Source organism: Gracilinanus agilis, chromosome 4 (assembly GCF_016433145.1).
Source record: "Gracilinanus agilis isolate LMUSP501 chromosome 4, AgileGrace, whole genome shotgun sequence".
Taxonomy (NCBI): Eukaryota; Metazoa; Chordata; class Mammalia; order Didelphimorphia; family Didelphidae; genus Gracilinanus; species Gracilinanus agilis.
In genome coordinates, this window is record NC_058133.1 from 264769825 (window position 1) to 264791424 (window position 21600).

General features: G+C 41.8%; 1 protein-coding gene across 1 annotated transcript in view; it reads right to left on the bottom strand.

Annotated features, from left to right (window-relative positions):
- The window catches only part of CPNE5 (copine 5), a 243399-nt gene that overhangs the window by 48563 nt on the left and 173236 nt on the right, over positions 1-21600 (bottom strand). Inside the window, exons 5-8 of the mRNA XM_044675291.1 lie at positions 17607-17646; positions 13464-13540; positions 5489-5548; positions 3480-3543 (exon numbers count right to left, since the gene is read on the bottom strand). Coding sequence (XP_044531226.1) covers positions 3480-3543; positions 5489-5548; positions 13464-13540; positions 17607-17646 — 241 coding nt within the window. The remainder of the gene's footprint in view (positions 1-3479; positions 3544-5488; positions 5549-13463; positions 13541-17606; positions 17647-21600) is intronic.

Genomic DNA, 21600 nt, shown 5'->3' on the forward strand with positions numbered 1-21600 from the left:
GGGGGTGGGGGGATAGGGGTGGGGGTGGGGAAAAGAGCTGACTGCCAGTTGAGAAGTGAAAACAAATTAGGTCTTTGCAGTCTGGAAAATTGGCAGCTTTGGGAGAAGGCCCCAGAGATTGGATTGATCTCTATAAAATTATAATGGGGAGAAGTGGGGAAACAGAGATGTATTCAGCAAATCTTAGAATTCTAGATGGGGAAGAGGGAGGTACCCTTAAAGCTTAAAATAAGGAGAGATGGGGTTTGTGATCCTGGAAATGGCATTTATTTGAAGTCAGAGGACCTGGGCTACAATCCCAGTTTTGCCCAGTTAGTGCCTATGTGGGGAAGTCATTTCTTCTCTCTGGTGCACTGTTCTCTCCTCTGTAAACAGTCAATAAACATCTATTAAGTACCTGGTATGTACTAGGCACTGTTCTAAGCAATGAGGATATAAGAAGAAGCAAAAGAGTCTGACCCCAAGGAGCTCACACTCTAATGGAAAAATGAAAGAATTGGACTGGTTGAGCTCTGAGATCCTTTCTTATTCTAAGTCTATGAGCCTAAGCAAATTTAGAAAACTGTTGTTGTTGTTCAGTCATTTCAGTCTCTTCAGGATCCCATTTGGGTTTTCTTGGCCAAGGTACTGGAATGGTTGGCTATATCCTTCTCCAGCTCATTTTATAGATGAGGAACTGAGCCAAACAGAGTGAAGTGACTTATATAGGGTCACACAGCCAGTAAGTGTCTGAGGCTGAATTTGAACTCAAGAAGATGAATCTTATGGGGAATATGAAAATATGTATTTTTAAACCCTTCCCTTCCGTCTTAGAATCAGTACTGTATATTGGTTCCAAGGCAGAAGAGCAGTAAGGGGTAGGCAAGAGGGGCGAAGTGACTTGCCCAGGGCCACATAGCTACGAAGTGTCTGAGGCTAGATTTGAACCTCCCATCTCTAGGCCTGGCTCTCAATCCACTGAGCCACCCAGCTGCTCCCTGGAAACATGTATTACAAGACAGTACTGATATAACTGATATCAGACTATTTCCTCCCTTGGGGAGGGAGAGAATATGAATCTCAAAATGTCAGAAAACAATTGTCAAAAATTGTTTCTACCAAATAATTGAAAAATAATTCAATTAAAAATAATAAAAAAGAAGATGAGTCTTCTTGACTCCAGGGCCAGCCCTCTATATACCTTGCCACCTAGCTGCCCATTTAAATACATATTATATGTGATAGCTAGCCTGGAGCTATAAATACCTGAGTTCAAATCTGACCTCAGACATTTACTAGCTGTGTGACCCTGGGCAAATCACCAAACCTATGTGTCTCAGTTTCCTCATCTCTAAAATGGGGATAATAATAGCATCTCCTCTCTCAGGGGTATGGGAAATTCAGCATACTAATAAAAGGGAGACAAGTTTAATGATATAGCAGCTAGAATTATAAGATGATAGATTTAGAGCTAGAAAGGGCTCAGAAGACATTTAGCCCAATCCACTCCTTTTGTAGAAACTGAGGCATTGCCCAAAGTCACACAAATAGTAACAGAGTAGGAGAGCTTTGTCCAAAGTCAGCACCCTTGTTACTGAGTTTTGCTGCTTTCTTCCTCCCTCCAGTCCTTGGAACACTTGGCCCACAATGTCCCATGACATCTTATATAATACCTTAAATTTTCCAAGCTGTGCCTTCTAACCCCAGCTAGGCTCTGAATTCCCTAAAAGCAGAGACCAGGTTTTAATCCTTTTCTTCACAGGATCATAGATTTAGGACCAAACAGGACTTTTGAGATCATTTAGTCTAATCTTTCCATTTTAGCAGATAGAGTGCTAGGCCTGGAATCAAGAAGTTGGTTGTTTTGTCATTGAGTTGTTTCAGTCATATCTAATTCTTCATGACCTCTTTTAGGGTTTTCTTGGCAGAGATACTGGAGCGGTTTACTATTTCTTTCTCCAGTTTATTTTACAATTGAAGAAACTGAGGCAAACAGGGTTAAGTGACTTGCGCAGGGTTACAGCTAGTATGCATATGAGGTCAGATTCAAACTCAGGAAGGCAAGCCTTCTTGACTCCAGGCCTGATGCTCTATGCATTGCACCACTTAATAGCATTTACATAGCAACTGACATTTTGTGAAGCAATTTACAGACTCACAACAACCTTGTTAGATTATTATTGTCCCCATTTTACAGAGGAGGAAATAGAGGCCATCAGCCACACCACTTTTAAGTGTCAGAAATAAGAATTGCATGCCAATTACTTCTCCAAAGCAAAGCTACTTGTCCTATGAGGAAACCTAGGCTGTCTGATTACTTCCCCTTCCTTCCCCCACTTCTACTTCATTCATTCTCCTGGTACTAATGAGTGGGTTGAGACCATTCTCTGGAAATCCCTGTTTTTCCAAATGCAATCTATTTCTCCTACTACCCCCACCCACCTTGTCCCTCCTGTCTCTTCCCCAGCTCACATCCATTCAAGCATAGAGTCCCAGTTCCCTAAGATAAAAGCAGGATGATTCTGCAGGGCCTTTTCCTGGCCAATCTCTCCTGAAACCTTTTGTCCTCAAATCTAACTGTCTCCTGCTATGTGTGGCCTAGGCTAGATGGAAAAACTGGAGGAAATGAGAGAATGTTTCCACCTAAAATACACACACACACACACACACACACACACACACACACACACACACACACACACGTCAATATGCCTATTTCTCTGAACCTAAGCCAGCCTCCTACTTTGGAAGCTATATGTATTAGAGAGTATAGAGATTAAAAATAACAAACATTTAGCTCAATGGATTGAGAGTCAGAAGGGATGTGCTGGGTTCGAATATGAATTCAGATACTTCCTAGTTGTGTGACCCTGGGCAAGTCACTTAACCACTATTGCCTAGCCCTTACCACTCTTCTGTCTTGGAACCAATACACAGGATTGGTTCTAAAGTAGAAGGTGTGCGAGAGAGAGGGAGGAGGTAGAGAGAGGAAGAGAAGGGAGAGAGGGAGAGATGGAGAGAGACAGAGACAGAGACAGAGACAGAGAAGGAGGAAGAAAGGGAGGGGGGAAAGAGAGACAAAGACAGAGAGAGAGAGGGAGGAAGGGAGGGAGGGAGGGAGAGAGAGAGAGAGAGAGAGAGAGAGAGAGAGAGAGAGAGAGAGAGAGAGAGAGAGAGACTGTTTCATGCCCTCTAGGATTCTGTCCCTGTCCCTAAGAAGGAGTGATCCAGTATCCAGTGCTAAGTATCCAGACCCCCAGACAGAAAAAGCAGATCTGCCTGCCTGTGTTGTTGATATCAGTGGCAAACTCTGTTTCAGAAAATGTGAAAGGTAGTCCACATTGGAAGGAAGGGCTTTGTTCCACATCCCTGCCCCCAAAAACCCTTGTGGTCTTGCTGCTCCTTGGAAGACCCACCTGGCCTCATTCAGTCTTCTAGGAGGTCATTTGGTCCAGAGAGCTCTCCCCTCCCTCACCCTCCCCTCCCTCCACATCACTCACCCTACAGTTGCTCAGCTCCTCCACTGACAAGATAATGGTACCACACTTCTTCCCAGGAACACCGCTGGGAAAGGGAAAGAGCTGGTATTAGACAATGGGCATCCACAAGCAGAACAGCCTCTTCTTTTCCCACTATTCCCCTTCCTCAGCTCTAGCCCCATTGGCAGACCAGCCTTATCCCCACAGAAAGGAGCCTCTTGGAATCTTTAGGAAGTGTGTTAACTAGACGAGATCTCAATACATCCCAGATCTGCAATTTTGTCAGCTTAGAAATCCCTCTAACAGCAATAGCAGAACAACCCATCTAGCATGGAGTAGATAACCAGAGAATTAACTGTGTGAGGCACAAAGAGGTTAAGTGGTTTAAATGAGTGGTAGAATTTGAACTCAGGTCTTCCTGACTCCAAATCCAACACCCTCTCCCCATTGTGCTATACTGCATTTTAGAAGTGACTACTAGGGGACATGTAGGTGGCTTGGGGATAGAGTGTCAGACAGGAAGTCCTGGGTTCAAATCTTATCTCAGACACTTCCTAGCTATGTGACCCCAGGCAAGTCTCTTACCCCCATTGCCTAATCCTTACCAATTTTCTGCCTTGGAACCAAAAAGTTTCTATTTGTTTGTTTTTTTAATAAATGATTTTTTAACAACAAAAGAACTTTAATTGACAGCATAAAGTTTTCAAAAATATAGTTCTGTAGGAAAATGAAAGAATTAACCATAATCCTTACAACCCATTTTCTCCATGAAAAAACAAAAAAACAAGCAGACATATCTCCCCAAGCTTGGAGTTGAGTTCCTTTTCCCCTTCAGAACTACATTTCCCTACCTAATTTCCCCTATTCCTTGAGAGCCAAATCAGAGAGGGTGGCCTGCACAACACCCCCAAAAAACTCTTATGGTTCTCATAAAGCCAGCAGCTCTCCTACTTTTCATCCAAAGATCACTCCTGAAAGGGAAAAATACCCTGAAGATCAATCAGCCCTTCCATGTACATGGGCTTTTCATCATCTCATTGCCATACATATACCAATGCAGACAACTCCTCATCAGGTCTTCCTTTACCTCTGGTGATGAAGCCCTACCCTATTAGGCTGCCCCTCAAATGACAGACACAAAGACCATCAACAGGCCCAGGATCAATGTCTTTGCAATTTAATAAGACCTACTAGAGCTCACGTGGCCAGAATGTTTAAGAATCCAGTGCTTCTTCCAAGTCACGGAAAGGCATAGAAGGTGGACTTTAATGGAGGTCCATTGCCCTCCCTCTTCCCCACAAAAATCAAACATTAAACCTCCTTTGACCTACTCTACACAGAACTAGCCAGACTCTATCACTTCCCAGTGGAGAGGGAGGGGAGTTAGGGAGAGAGTCATGGACCTGAGGCAGATAAAAATGGCGCTATGGGTTCTCATCTTGGAATAATGAATAGTGTGGAAAGAGTAACCCATAATCCAATGTCATCTGTGGCTCAGGGCTCCCTGATTTTGAATTCTCTTGGGCAGGTTCTACTCTGGTGGTCTGACCCAAAAAATCAACCTCCCTAATCCAGAGCTGACTCTAGGACAACAAAAAAAGTTCCCAAACTTTTTGCCCTTATAAAAATTATATGGATGAACTCCACCAAGAGCTTTTGTTCATGTATTACATGTTACATGATACAGCAATACAACATGTGGGTTATATTTATTTGTACTTACCACATTGGAAATTAAAACACCTTAGCATGATAATGACTATCGACTGGGCTTCATGTACCCCATCCCCAGGGGTACCCATTTGAGATCTGATGCTCTGGGAAAATTTATACCTAGAATTTATATAGAGCTCTTGAGCCGTTCCTCAATGGGTATCCAGGAGCAGAGACCAACTCTACACTCCTGAGCAAGCCTGGATCTGCACGTGCTCACTTCTTGGATTCATATCTGGCCTTTTAAGAACTGTTTGGGCCCTTTCTGGGATTTTACAAAGCTGATGTCCCAGAGAAGAGGGAACCTTTGACCTTACCCATTTGACACTGATGGGATGTGTTTGCCAGTCCTGGCATTCAAGCTGAATGTTCCTATCCTGATGGAGAAAGAGAAACAGACAGACAGAAACCAAGACACACAGAAACAAACAAAGAGACAGAACAGCAAAGAGAATGAGAAGCAGAATGATGAGCAGCTCTATCTCCTTCCTGACTGGGCATGATACTTATTGCCTATTTCGTTGTTGGGTCATTTTTCAGTCACGTCTGACTCTTTGTGACCTCATTTAGGGTTTTCTTGGCAAAGATACTGGTGTGGTTTGCCATTTCCTCCTCTAGCTCATTTTACACATGAGGAAACTGAGGCAGACAGGGTTAAGCCCAGGGTCACAGAGCTATTAAGGCCAGATTTGAACTGATGAAGATGTCTTCCTGATTCCAAGCCCAGTAGGCTAGCCACTGCACCACCTAGCTGCCCTCTACACCCAAAGGGCTACTGCTATTGTCTATACCAGAGGTGTCTAACGGGCAGCTCCTTCCCAATCCTTCCAATGCCATTTTCTCCCTTTTCTGTCCTGTTGTTTCTACAACAAGTAACTTACCTCTACTTCATATCCCTCTGCTTTCATTTTGCTTTTCTCATTCAATTAAAAACTCACAGAGGACATAGATTCTTCTATTTCTTTTATGACCCCTTTCCTCCCTCCCCTCACACTGCAGGGTCGGAGACAGAGCCCTTGGGAAGAACAGCTTTAGGGCAATGTGCAAGGGCTTTAGCTGCCCCTTGAATATAATTTAGATTAGACTGCAATTGGGAAATATTTAGTCTAACTATATACCTTTTGGAAGCTATAAAATCTCCTGTTCTCTCACCGACCTTTGCTTAATAGGGCATGGGACAACATTCAAGGGCTTGCTGGGTATCTGGCACTAGGGCTATTCAAATCTTTAACACTCCCAAGTGCAGCTGAACCAGATAATAAAGGCTAACATCTATATCATACTCAATCTGTGCCAGGCACTTTGCTAACCATTTAACAATTAGGATCACATTTGATCCTCCCGACAGGCCTTGGAGAATAATAATATTAATACGAGGCAGCATTTCTCTAGGGCAGCAAGGTGGCACAATGGATAGAGTTCCAGGCCTAAAATAGGAAACTCATCTTTCTTGGGTTCAAATCTGGCCTCAGATACTCACTTGCCCCTGGGCAAGTCATTTCCCCCATTTTGCCTCAGTTTCCCCATCTCTCAAATGAGCTGGAAAAAGAAATGGCAAACCACTAGCTGTGTGACCCTGGGCAAATCACTTCACCCTGTTGGCCTCAGTTTCCTCATCTATAAACTGAGCTGGAAAAAAAGAAATGGCAAACCATTCCAGGATCTCTGACCAAAAACTCCAAACGGGGTATGAAGAATCAGACTGAACAGCAGCAAAAGCATTTATATATGCTTTTGTTTTATATATATATATATATATGTGTGTGTGTGTGTGTGTGTATGTTTAATATTTATAAAGTATATTCCATATGTTATCTCATATATATATCTTTAAAGTTTGTAGAGTACTTTCCATGTTATCTTGTTATATAAAATATACAAATATACATTATATATCATATATAACATCTCATATGCATATACATATACATGATCTATAAGGTTTGTAAAACACTTTCCATGTTATCTCTTTAGATCCTCATAACCTGGTCATAACCAGTAGATGTTGTCATTATCTACACGGGCCTTAATGATTCTTAGGTCCAGCAGATCTTTCCCCTAAAACCATCCCCATCTCCTTTCTCATTTTTACTAATAGTACCACTGCCCTCCTCAGACTCACTACAGAATCACAAATTTTAAATATATATTAATTATCCTTATTTTACAGATGAGAAAACTGAGGCAAATTGAGATTAATTGACTTGCCCAGGTTCACACAGCTAGTGCAGAGGCCAGACTTGAACTCAGGTTCAAATTAGCTTCAGTGTCCCATGAATATAATTTATTATTTTTTTTTTATTTTTTTTTAACCCTTGTACTTCGGTGTATTGTCTCATAGGTGGAAGAGTGGTAAGGGTGGGTAATGGGGGTCAAGTGACTTGCCCAGGGTCACACAGCTGGGAAGTGGCTGAGGCCGGGTTTGAACCTAGGACCTCCCATCTCTAGGCCTGGCTCTCAATCCACTGAGCTACCCAGCTGCCCCCCCCATGAATATAATTTAGATTAAAATGTAATTGGGAAATATTTAACAAAATGCAATAGAACATAGACAATGCTAATATGTGGTTTTCTAAGTCAATTTGGGGCCTTTAGGGATTATTATGTAAGGTTTAATGGCCCTGTTTCTATTTGAGTTTGATCCCACTGGTCTAACCAAACATTTTGATCCTATTTATATTTGTTTGATTATTCATTCAGTATTTATTAATTGCCTGCTCTGTTTAAAATACCGTGAGAAGATAAGAGAAATATACAGAATCTGATCTTGAGAAGTTTACAGTCTAATGAGGAAGAAAAGAAATTTACCCCCCTACCTTGCAGAAAATATTCTGTGAATAAGAAACTGGAAGATTCCCTCTCAGATTCCCCCAGCTCTGACAGGTGAGCTTGTCCCTCATCTTGTTAGGGCTCAGGCCTCCTACATGGCCCCATTTTCTCATCTTACAATTTCCTTTCCTGTTGATTTCCCCAGTTAGAATATAAACTTCTTGAGGGCAGGAACCATCTTGCTTACTTGTATTTGTAACTTCAGTACTTTAGCCTAGAACCTAGCAAGTGTTTAAAAATAAATAGTTTATATTTCTATAAGAAAAATACCAAAATCTATAGGGATGGAGAGATGGCAGACTAAGAAAAGCTTCAGAAAGGAAGTGAGATTTAATTCTTCTCTTGAACATATAGCATCATGCGTACCTGCCCAATGAGTCACTCTATAGACCTTAAAAAGATCATTTTCCTTCTCTGATCCTTGGTTTCCTCACCTGTAAAATGAGATCATTCCAATCTGGTCTCAGACACAAGTGACCCAGGGCAAATCACTTAACCCCCATTGCCTAGCTCTTGGCCTCTCTTCTGCTTTAGAACCAACCAATAATATTGATTCTAAGATGGAAGGCAAGAGTTTTTTAAAAATAAAATTAAAATAATAATAATAAAATAAAATGAGATCATCCGACTAGATGATATCCTATGTCCTTTCCAGCACTGAAATATATTATGAATCATCTATTTCTCTCATAGCACAGGCCTAGGCACCTCGGAAGAAATGGCATGATGGAGAGTCATGGAACCACAAAATATCAGACTTTAGAAATACCTAGTTCAAACCTTTTAATTTACAGATGAGGAAAATGAAGCCAACAGAGGAAATTACTTGCTTAAAGTCATTTATCACCAGACCCAAGATTAGAAGCCAGGATTGTTGATTCCTAAATCCAGGTCTCTTCTCGTTGCATGGTACCGACATTGGGTCATCAAGCTTCTTCCCAATCTCCCTGAAGCATCTCCCTTCCTCGCTACAAGTCCGCAAGCATCTGGCTTCTCAAAGATTCTCCCAAACACTCAGTGGTAAATGGAATAAAGAGTATTTTCCACCCCCCACCAGAGCCCTCAGGAGAGGACCAGCTGGAGAAAGGGATCAAAAAGGCCGCGATCCCCCAAGGGAGTGACTTCTCCTGTCTCAGAGGAAATCTGACAGAAGAAGGCCTTTCTGACCTTCCCTGGTCTTTCGGTCCGTCAGGCCTGTTTCTCTAGGCAGACGAGTGACCTAGAAACTGCCACCCCCGCACTCAGCCAGAGACACAAATGCCACCCACGTTTTTACCACCAGCTGGGGGGTACAGAGGAAGCTGAAATTTCCCAGTAGGTGACCAGACTCGCTCTGAGGAGCCTCCCCCCACCTCCGGACTCCTTACCCTTCCACCCCGCTAGAGAAACACAGCCACCCCCCGACTCCTATCAGCCTCTCCTCCCCAGCCCTACCACCTACAGCTCCCCACTCCTGCCATGCTTGGGAAGGCAGCCTATTATTCCCTGACTAAGGGGCTGTCAGTCATCCTGTGTATCATCTTCCTTCCCTCTTTTCTCTTCCCTCCACCCCTTTTTTCCCCTTCTCTTTAATGCCGCCTCTGGGGCAGGGAGGAAGGGGCTGGCAGGTGATGAAAGACTAAAATTCCATTTACTTTCCAGTGCAGGAGGCAGCCTAGACTGGCATAAAGAATACAGAATTTGGAGGACGGATCCCAAGTCCTGGCCATGCCATTTGCTAACTGGGTGGCCTTCAGTAAATGACTGCCCTTTGCCAGACCTCAGTTTTCTTATTTAATAAAAGTCGTGGGTTGAACTAGATGGTTTCTTAGGTGCCCACCAGTGTTGGACTTATGATCTCTAATCATTCAAAACCCAGGTGAAATCCTAGATGCCCCAAGAAGTCTTCCCTGGCTACTCCCTTCCATGCTATTGTCTCCCTCCCTTCTCTGTTCTATTGCCATTTGGTATTTGTTCCTCAGTCGCTTATTTCTGTTTTTATTTTATTTTAATAATAAACAATAAATAAAATAATTTTATTAAATATCAATAGAACAAAAATTAATAAGTAAAAATTAACAATAATAAATAAAATAATAAAAGTATTATTTTAGTTTTGCCTTTCTCATCAAACTAAAAGGTCTTGGACAAAGATTTGTGTCTTATATTTCTTTTATGTCCCCCTCATGTTATAGTGGTTATGAGGCTGGAGATGTAGACCTGGGTGAGTACCAGCTTAGGACCATGGATAGAGTCTAACGCTATACCTGGAAACTTTTGGAAGCTATAAAGTCTCTCCTGTTATTTCTCCAACTCTTGCTTAATTGGGAAGGCGGAAGCATCGAAGAGCTTACTGGGTATCTGGGGTGAGGGTGGCTAAACTAACTAAGGCTTAAGGTTCCTTGGGAAAAGAAGAATAACAAAGGAAAATCAGAGAGAAGCTGGGATGGTGGAGAGATGGATCAAAGAGGACCCCAATACTGCTCTCAGCCCAATGGGTAGAAGGTACCCCAAAGTGGCATATGCTAATGAGCTGTAGTTAATTCCCACTCTTTGCTAACATCTAACATCCTCCACTTCCTCGCAGCCTTTTGTTTGGCCAACCCATTTATCCCAGACCAATTTCCCACTCCTTTTCCCACTTCTTCCTATAGTTTCCACTGAGATGCCTAAATTTAAAAAATAATTTTTGAAAAAGGATAGTTTAAAAAAAATCCCTACCCAAACTACTTTGTATTCATTTAGTATATATTCTGTATTTTCATGCACAAGTCAAGACATCATCCTGTAATGCCACTGGTCCTCTGAAAATGAAGGACAAAAGCCAGAAAGGACCTACTTGTTCAAAAATATTTACAGCTGTTCTTTTTGTGGGGGTTAAGAATTGGAAATTGGAGGGATGTCCATCAACTAGGAAACGGATAAACAAATTGTGGTATATAATGGTGATGGAATACTACTGTGCTGTAAAAAATGATGAACAAGATGATTTCAGAAAGAGCTGGAAAGACCTTCATGAACTGATGCAGAGTGAAATAAGCAGAACCAGGAGAACATTTTGTACACAGTAACAGCAATATTGAGGAATGATCAACTGTGAAAAATCTAGCTATGTTCTCAGTAATACAATGATCCAGGACAATTCTGAAGGACAATGACAAAGAATGCTATCCATCTCCAGATAAAGAACTATTGGAATCAGAATGCAGATTAAAGCATATAATTTTTCACTTTAACTTATTTGGGTTTTTATTCTGGAGTTTTAGTTTTACATGATTATTCTCATATGAAAATGAACAATATGGAGGTAAGTTTTGCATGATAATATATGTATAAACCAGACTGAATTGTTTGCCAATTCTAGGAGAGGGGAGGGAGGGGAGAGGAGACAATTTTGATCATATAACTTCAGAAAACTTATGTGGAAATTTGTCATAACATATAATTGGTCAAATAAAATCTTTATAATTAAAAATTATGAAAATGAAGGACAAACAACAATTCTGTATATGTATACAGAACATGCTATCTCTCCATTAGACCGTAAGATCTGGAGCAGCTAGGTGGGTCAGTGAATAGAAATCCAGGTCTGGAGATGGGAATTCCTGGGTTCACATCTGACCTCAGACATTTTCTAGCTAGTTGTGTGACTCTTGGCAAGTCACTTAACCCCAGCTACCTAACCCTTTCTTCTCTTCTGCCTTAGAACCAATACTTAGTATTTATCTAATTTATGTCCCCTCCCATTACAGTAGTTGTGGGACTGGACATGTAGTCCTGGGTAAGTACCAGCTTAGGGTCATGGATATAAAGTCTGGCAATAGAGACTATTGGGTGGGTCAGTGAAAAGAGAGCCAAGCCTAAAGATGGGAGGTCCCAGATCCAAATCTGGTCTCAGACACTTTCTAGCTGGGTCACTCTAGGCAAGTCAAGGTTTACCTTACCTTCTCTATTTAAATCAATATTTAGAATCCATTCTAAGGTAGAAGAGCAATAAGAGCTAGATAGTTGGGGTTAAGTTACACCCCCCCAGGATCACAGAGCTAGGAAGTATCTGAGTTCAGATTTGAACCCAAGACTTCCCATCTCCAGGTCTGGCTCTCTATCCTCTAAGACACTTAGCTGCCCCTATGAATGTAAGGGTTTAAAAAAATGATTTTAAGATCCTTGAGGGCAAGCATTTTCTCACATTTGTCTTCATATTCCAGTTATTTAGGCTATATAGTGCCAGGCACATAGTAGACACTTAAATGTTTTCAGAATGATGGATTGACTAATATATTTAACCCAGAGCAAGTATGAGGGAAGGAGGAAGGAGCCCTCTTCCCCTGAGCCTTTCCTCTGCCTCTGAGCTTTCACCTGTGGGGAAAATTCTGCTCCCCTCAACCTCTCTCCTGAACCAAACCATCTGAGAACCAACCTAGAATACAGGTGGTAAGAACCTCACCACTGTGGAGGCACCCTACTCCTTTTGCCCACCCCCTCTCAATCTTTTTTCTTGGGCAGTCCCAGAACCCATATGGCCCTAACCCTTTGTCTTTCCCCTTCTCAACTATTTAGCTGCTCACAGGGCTTAGAAGAAATGGGAATTAAGAATTCTATTTTTTTTTTCTGATGAGTTGGTGGGCTATCAAGGTCTCACCATTTACCCTGCCACTGACTCCTAAGGTCTTGCCACTTAGATCCTGCAATCTCCCACCACTGTTAAGTAACTTAAGTCACTTAACGACTCAAGTAGCCAATGGACTTCTGGATCATGCCAATCTTTCCATCTGTCCTGAGGCTGAACTTTCTTTGATGGACTGTCTCCCCACATTAGAGTATGAGCTCCCCAGAAGCTAATTCTAGCTCCTTTTTGTTCTATTTGTAATCCTCAAGCTTAGTAAAGTACTTGGCACATATTAAACACTTAATAAAATGTTTTTTCATTCATTCATTTATTCTAGGAGGGACAGTTGCAGAGGGAGTCTATAGCTAATGCCACATTCCCCATTCTATTCCCCCCAATCAAAATAAACAGTTTTTTAGCACAAATTTCTTAATGAATCTGGTTATCTGGAGAGTGTTTAGGTATTTGGTTATGTTCAAGGCTCTGTAAAGAGGTGTTGGTGGGAATATCTAGGTGGCTCAGTGGATACGAGAGATACCTGGAAATGGGAGGTCCTGGGTTCGAATTTGATCTCAGACACTTCCTAGCTGCATGAGCAAGTCGCTTAATCCCAACTGCCTAGCCCTTGCCACTCTTCTGTTTTGGTGTTGGTGGTCAGAACACATACTGGGATTAAACTGCACCCAAATACTCAACAAGCTCACAATCACCCCAGCTAAACTTATTAACAAATCAAAATAAAACTCAAACATCTATTCGATCCCTACTTTGTATGAGGCATTATGTGGGCAAAATTTGATAGTCATTCATACTGAATTAAGATAAATGTGTAGATAGATACCCCTGCTTGGCATTTCCTCCACACACACACTTACGTCAGGGGCTTCTCCAGGCGGCTCCCGGGGGACCCCACGATCTCTCCCAGAGTACAGAAAGCCTGGCCCAGGAAATCCTTTAAAGACACAGAAACAGTCTGTTTCAGATTGATGGATTGACTAATGCATTTATTTAACCCAGAGCATGCATGAGGGAAGGAGGAAGGAGCCCTGTTCTCCTGAGCCTTTCTTCTACCTCTGAGCTATCATTTGTGGGGAAAACTCTGCTCCCCTCAACCTCTCTCCTGGATCATCCTATCCACACCTCAGCTCCAGACCCTTTTGGGCCACTAATTCACTGCCGACGTCTCTCCTAACTCTGTAGTTCTATGATTTTATAAATACACGGACTGTCTGTCATATGTTGTTGTTGTTCAGTTGATTCAGTCATGTCCTACTCTTTGTAACCCCATTTGGCATCTTCTTGGCAAAGATACTGGAATGGTTTTCTATTTCTTATCCATTTGACAGATGAGGAAACTGAGGCCCACTGGGTGAAGTGATTTGCCCAGGGTCCCACAGCTGGTAAGTATCTAGGGTTGGATTTAAACTCAGATCTCCTGACTTCAGGACTGGTAATCTATATACTGTGCCGTCTAGTTGCCCCTACTGTTAATCTTGTTGAAGGTCCCTTCATAGGCCATCTAGTCCAAGTGGCTCAAAATGAGATGGGGAAACTGGGTCCAAGAGAAATTAAATGTCTTAACCCCCATGGCACGGCCAATATGAGAGACGGGACTCAAACCAAGGTCCTCTGAGTTCTTCTTCCACTGGTCATCCGGTGCTCATGTTACAAGGGAGCGACCAGAGGCTCCCAAAAGGGGGCCATGCATTATGTAAATGGCAGCCCTGACATTAAAGCTGAGGCTAATAGGTCCGATGAGGTTGCCTCCCAGACTCCTGATGGTCAGGGCCAAGGGAGAGGAGAGTGGAAGCTTTGCAGGCTAGAGGAAATCATTTAGCAGTGATTCCCAAAGTGAGCACCACCGCCCCCTGGTGGGTGCTGCAGCAATCCAGGGAGGCAGTGATGGACACAGGTGCATTTATCTTTCCTATTAATTGCTATTAAAATTTTAAAAAATTAATTTCCAGGGGGCTAAGTAATATTTTTTCTGGAAAGGGGGTGGTAGGCCAAGAAAGTTTGGGAACCACTGATTTAGAAGTTCATGAAGGGGGCAGGGAGGGAATTGCCTAAATGTAGAAACTTAAGGCAAGAAGTCTATCAGCCCAGGGCAGATAATTAACATTAAATCAGGAGGGGGAAAACCCCACATTTTAACAGTGACATTTTGGAGAGGAAAAATGCCTGTGCCTGGTGAGAAGCTAATGAGTCTTGATATAAGCATCCGCAGCTACCAGGTAAGACATAGTCTTTGTCCTCAAGAAGAGATAGCTGCAAATTTTCTTAATTAATGAATTAAAAATTAAATTTAAAAAAAAGAAGAGATAGCTGAGACACAAAAATAATGTTGTTGTTATTTAGTCATACCAGTCCTGTCCAACTCTTCATGACTCCATTTGGGATTTTCCTGGCAAAGATACTGGAGTGTGAGTGGGCCTGGGTTCCATTTGGAAGCCCTGGGTTCAAATCTAGCCTCAGACACTTCCATGGAATTGGGGTGTATATAGGTATTTGGTTATCTTCAAGGCTGGTTGGGGCAGCTAGGTGGCTCAGTGGACTGAGAGTCCGATCTGACTACGGGAGGTCCTGGGTTCAAATTTGATCTTAGATACTTTGGACAGTTTGATCCTGGACAAGTCACTTAACTTTGATTATCTAGTCCATTGATGGGCAAACTTTTTAAAGAGGGGGCCAAAGGAAAGGAAATGCTCATCTGTCAGTCTGTTTCTAAGGCAACTCTTTCAAAGTTTCATTGTATGGTATCCTACTCATTGTATTCATCATATTGGGAATAATGTTACATGGCTGGATAGAACACTTCAGGGAGCCGCATCTGGCCCATGGATTGTAGTTTGACCATCACTGACCTAGTCTTACCACTCTTCTACTTGGAATTGATATTCAGATAGAAGGTAAGGATTTAAAAAAAAAAAGGATACTGGAGTGGTTTGCCATTTCCTTCTCTAGATCATTTGACAGATGAGGAAACTGAGGCAAAGAGGGTTAAATGACTCGCCCAGGATCACAGAGCTGGCAAGTGTTTGAGGCTGACAATAATAATAGCTCACAATTATACAGCACTCTGAAAAGCAATATGCTGATAAATGTCTTACAGCTGGCTGCAGGAAAAAATATGCATGACACACTTTTAAATTTAATCTGCATTATTAATATTTTCTCCACCACACTCTTAAGTCTTGACAATCAACAAAATAATAAACCAAGCCCTGATTTGTAGCATTTCCCTTTTTCTGATGCTCACATTCAAAATTTACTAATTGGCTCTCAGGAGCCAGCACAAACTAGCACCAATTCACCTCTAACTTTAAGATTTGCTGCAAGGACATCTAAGTGACTCAGTGGATTAAAAGACAAGCCTAGATACAGGAAGTTCTGGATTCAAATCTGACCTCAGACACTTCCTAGCTGTGTGACCCTGGGCAGGTCACTTAACCTCCATTGCCTAGCCCTTGCCTCTCTCCTGCCTTGGAAGCAATGCATAGTATTCATTTTTTTAGTTGCTTTTAATTGCTTTACATAAACACCTTCCATAAAGTACAACAAGATTGGTGCAGGAGACAACTACCCAAGACAGCAAGGGCAAGGAGAATTGTGAGAACCAAAGTTATCCAGCAAGCAAGCAATAACCTTTTTTTTTTAAACCCTTACCTTCCATCTTGTAATCAATCCTGTATATTGACAGAAGAGCAGTAAGGTCCAGGCAATGGAGGTTAAGTGACTCATCCAGAGTCACACAGCTAGGAAGGCTACATTTGAACCCAGGATCTCTCATCTCTTGGCTTGACCCTCAATCCACAGAGCCACCCATCTGCCCCTAACCAATAAACTTTTATCAAGCACTTACTACACATCAGGAAGTGGGGATACAAAAAGAGGTAAAAAAACAGACCTTGCCATATCAATTAAGGTTTTGTAGAGGAGCTGAGCCTTGAATGGTAGGCAGAATTCCATCTATTGGAGATATTTGGGCAGCTGGGTGGCTCAGTGGCTAGAATGTGGGACCTACATACAGTCAGGAAGACTCATCTTCCGCAGTTCAAATCCAGCCTCAGATACTTGCTAGCTGTGTGACTCTGGGCAAGTCACTTCACCCTGTTAGCCTCAGTTTCCCCATCTACAAAATGATCTAGAGAAGGAAATGGCAAACCACACCAGCATCTTCGCCAAGAAAACTCCAGATGGGACCATGAAGAGTCAGACAGGACTGAAAAAACTGAACAAAAGCAATGAGAGATGTTTGAAGGCAGGGAATGTATGGACAAGATGAAGAAAAAAATCCTATGGAGGGATAATGGTTTGAGCAAAACAGGGACAGGGAAGCTCTTGGAAGCTTCCAGTAAATGGGGAGTCATTTACCTTGCTTGACCAGTACATGAAGGGGAGTAATGTGAGTTGGACGTAGGAAGCTCAGTGGCCCAACAGATGAAGCAGCAGGTGTAGAGTCAGGAAGACTTGTATTCAAATCCAGCCTCAGACACTTACCAGCTATATGACCCTGGGTTAAGTCTTAAACTTAACTTAAGTTTAAGACTTAAACTCTGACTGCCTCAGTTTCCACAGCTGTAAAATGGGAATTATAAAAACAACAACTTCCCATGGTTGTTGCACAGATCAAATGAATTCACATTTGTTTTTTGTTGTTTTTAATTTCTATTAATTAATTGGTTAATTTTGCATTTTACATTTAATTTAAAATTTAAATTTTAAATGCATTTAACTTTTATTCATTTTTATTCATTTTCATTTTTAAGATATTTTTCCATGTTTATGTGATTCATTTTCTTTCCCTCCCCCCTGCCAGAGCTGACAAGCATGAACTAATATTTGTAAAAGTGCTTAGTTAAAGCTCGTGGCACATAGTAAGTGTTTAATAAAGGTTTGTCCCTTTCCCTTTTTCCTTCTCATAGACTGTGGAAGGCCTTGAATGCTAAGATAAGAAATTTAGACCTGGCACTTAATAAACATTTCAGAAACCAGCAAAACAATAGCCTGGTACTCACATGTTTGGAGAGATCAGGGCTCTTAGAATCCACATCATACCTGTGGGGGATGCAGACAAAGAAAGAGCAATGAGGATAGGCTCAGGTTGACCTTACCATGCCCTGTTTTCAGAAGACTACTCAAGAAAGTAGCCACTTTATAAAGACCAAAGACTAGGGAGGAAGCAAGGTGGCTTGAGTGGATTGAGAACCCATGAGATCCTGGGTTCCAATCTGTCTTCAGCTACTTCCTAGCTGTATGACCCTGGGCAAGTCACTTCATCCCCATTGCTTAGTCCTTACCGCTCTTCTACCTTGGAACCATACACAGTATTGATTGCAAAACAGAAGGTGAGGGTTCAAAAATAAAAATAAAAAAGACCAAAAACTATCCACTTGGAGCTCTCCTGCTCCTCAGTTAGCCTTTGGGGTGCAATCATTCCCTTCATCCTCTCAAGGTCTCAATGCTTGCTTCCAGCCCCAGACCGATGGAGTGCAAACTGGATACCCCCACCATTTTGTAGGCATCTGCATCCCCTGCACACTCAAGAGCATCCCCTCCCTTCTCCCTCTGCTCCATCTCTGGAGACCCATTTCCTTCTCTCTCTGTGTGTGTAACCAGATCCTGGATGCAGGCCCTGGAGAGTACCCATCAAGAAACAAAGTCATCAGCTTCTCACCAGGCACACGCATTTTTCCTCTCCAAAATGTCACTGTTAAAATGTTATGGCTTTTTTTCCCCTTCTGATTTAATGCTAAACATCTACAACGGGCTGATATGAGTCTCTCTGCCTTACATTTCCGCATCTAGGCAGTTTCCCACCTCCCCCTTTCATCAGCTTCTAAATGATTTCCTCTGGGCTCTCAGGGCCCTCTCTCTGCCCTTTTAACCTTTGTTCTCTCTCTGTCCCCCCAAAAACATCAGGTCATAGATTTAGATCAGAGACCATCTAGTCTCGTTTTACAAATGAGGAAATTGAGACCTAGGGAGTCTGGGCGACTTGCCCTAAAGTCGTACAAGTCAAAACCTTTAGCTCCAGAAACTGTGTACCTGGTTTCTTCTGCTACCCTACTTTCTGCCTTAGTAACAACTCTAGACAGAAAGACAAGGGCCAGATAAGTGATTTGCCCAAAATCACACAGCTAGGGAGTATCTGAGGCTAGATTTGAACCCAGGACCTTCTACCTGCAGACCTTGCTCTCTAGTCAGTGAGCCACCTAGCTCCTGCCTCTAGGCATGCTTTCAGAGGCTTTGAGAAGTCCCCCCTCCCAAGCATACCTTCCTATCTCATTAGGATGCCTACTTGACAGTCCCCATTTAGCCTCAGGCTAAAGGGATGCATCTCTCATAAGGCTGGAAAGACATTTCTCAAAGCATTAATATCACCCTATCAGAGCCGGCTTTAACGCTGGGGAGTGGGGAGAGAACAGAAGGTAGGGCCAGGGGCCAGGCACCGGGAAGCAAGAGAACCCAGCAGGCAGGAAAACGTGTGTCTGTGTGTCTGTGTGTATGCATTAGAGGTGGGCACACAAATGTTGTGTCTGTGTGTACATCTGCATACATATTCCCTGTGCATCATGTTCCCTGTGTAACCTAATAGATTCTCTAGATATTCCCTTTATGTTTTCCAATAGATTCTCCAGATATTCCTGTTTTTTATTTACCAATACATTCTCTAGCTATTCCTTTTGTGTTCCCTAATAGATTCTCCAGATATTCTTTTTATATTCTCTAACAGATTCTCCAGATATTCCTTTTTTATTCCCCAATACATTCTCTAGATATTCCTTTTATATTCTCAAATAGATTCTCCAGATATTCTTTTTATATTCCCTAATAAATTCTCTAGATATTCCTTTTATATTCCCTAATAGATTCTCTAGGTATTTCTTTTATATTCTCGAATAGATTCTCTAGATTTTCCTTTTATATTCCATAATAGATTTTCCAGATATTCCTTTTATATTCCAAAAATATATTTTATATCTATGCCCTACCTATGTTCCCAATACATTCCCTATAGATGTATATTCCATATATATACAGATACGTGTATGAGAAATTTTATTTTTCATGTCCTGTATTCATTTTGATATCAGGGCTCTGGAGGAGAAAGGCCCCAATTCCTGTACAGTAGAGAGAATTATTGTGTACTTCTGTGTTGGAGATCTAGGTCAGAGACACCATCCAGCCTACTACTGCTTTTTGCATTTTCTTTGTCCTTAGGAATCTCAAAGAATGCCTTCCCTTTGAACAGAAATTTGGTTAGAAAAGAAAGGGGACAAGGGATCTTTTCCTGTGTAACGTATTCCCCATGATAGATATCTGGGAGGGAAGGGCTAGATATTTTGATGGACCACCTTTTACTTGGTTGTTTACCAACTGGAGAAGTCTTGGGATATTCTGAATAAGGAACTCCTAAAACATTATTTATTGAGTTGCCTTACCAAGTTTTGGGCTCTCTGGTCCCACAAAGCGCCACTGACTTATATCGTTTTATTGGTTATGATGCTGGCCTAACCAATGAACTGATATTTTGTTTATTTTCAATAAACTCATATTTCTTCCCCAAGATCAGTCTCTCAAAGCAATTTTCATCATAGCATGTGTTATGAATAGATATAGGAAAATATAGAGATCTGTACATATCTCTAGAGAGTTCCTATAGAGCATCTCAAAAGTTTTAATGTAGGTATAAGTTATATTCATTTAAAATACTTTTGAGTTGCTCTGAGATTTTATCCTCTCTGTGTTATAGATTTATGTGTTTATGACATATTAATATAAGAATAAGAACTAACATTTATATAATACCTATTGTGTGCCTGCACTGAGCTAAGCACTTTGCAATTACTGTGTCATCTGATCTTTATATCAACCCTAGAAGGTGGGTACTATTATTATCCTCAGTTTACAGATCAGGAAACTGAGGCAAATAGAGGTTAAGTGACTTGCCCACGGTCATGCAGCTAATATGGATCTGAAGCCAGATTGGAATTTAGGGTTTCCTGACTCCAAACCCAGTACTCTATCCACTTGGCCACCAGAATGCCTCTGATATCTGATCTAATAATATCTAATATCTGCCTCTGGTGCATATGTGTGTCTCTGTGTATACACACACATATACATATATTCCTAATGGAGACTAGCCCTAGAGGCATCATTTTTCCCCCAGAACTATGACTTCCTCAGTGTGGGAAATGCCTAATGAAGTATTCTTTCTATCACTGTAGATTGATACCTGCTCTGAAGCTTAAGAGTCTTAGAGAATTGCCCCAGGAAGAAACAGAGAGGTCAAGTGATTTTCCCAGAGTCCCATCTCCAGGTCCATCACTTTCCAGAGAGGTGGCCCTCCCCATCCTCCATTCCCTCTACTAGGACAAGGAACTAGGCATCTAGCTTAAAGCAGGAGATGGTTGGGGGAGTCTTTAAAAGAGGAGAGTCTCATAAATCCTCATGCCTAATATAATCAGCCCATAACATTTCCCACTGTCAGCAAAGTCTATTAGCTTGGCTTGCTCTAACCCTCTTTTCTAGCTGCCTTGCCTGTTCATTATAGTCTCATTTCATTCCTAGAAAAATATTGGAGGGAGAAGCAGAGAGCACTTAGAAATCATCCCCTCCCTCGCTTCTTCCCCTTCTCTAATTCTACTAGGGGAGGACTCTTAAAAAAATTTTTTTAATCTATTTTGATTAACTATTTCAATATAATTGGCTTCCTTTATAATCCTATGTTTTTCATTTGGGGCATTAAAAATCCTCATACTGAAAAGGGGCCCATAGACATTGCCAGACTACCAAAAGGTTCTATGATAAAAACAACAACATAGAAAAAGAAGATCCTTGTATGAGGTGGACAAAAGGTTTCTCTTCAGCTCCTTCATCATTTTGCTTAGTGCCAGCCCTAATCCTTTTGTCTCTCCCCCTGGGTCTCCCTATCTCACTCAGGTTAGAGGTAAAATGGCCTCTAATGGGCCAATCCCATTACCAATTGGGACAGAAACTTTGACC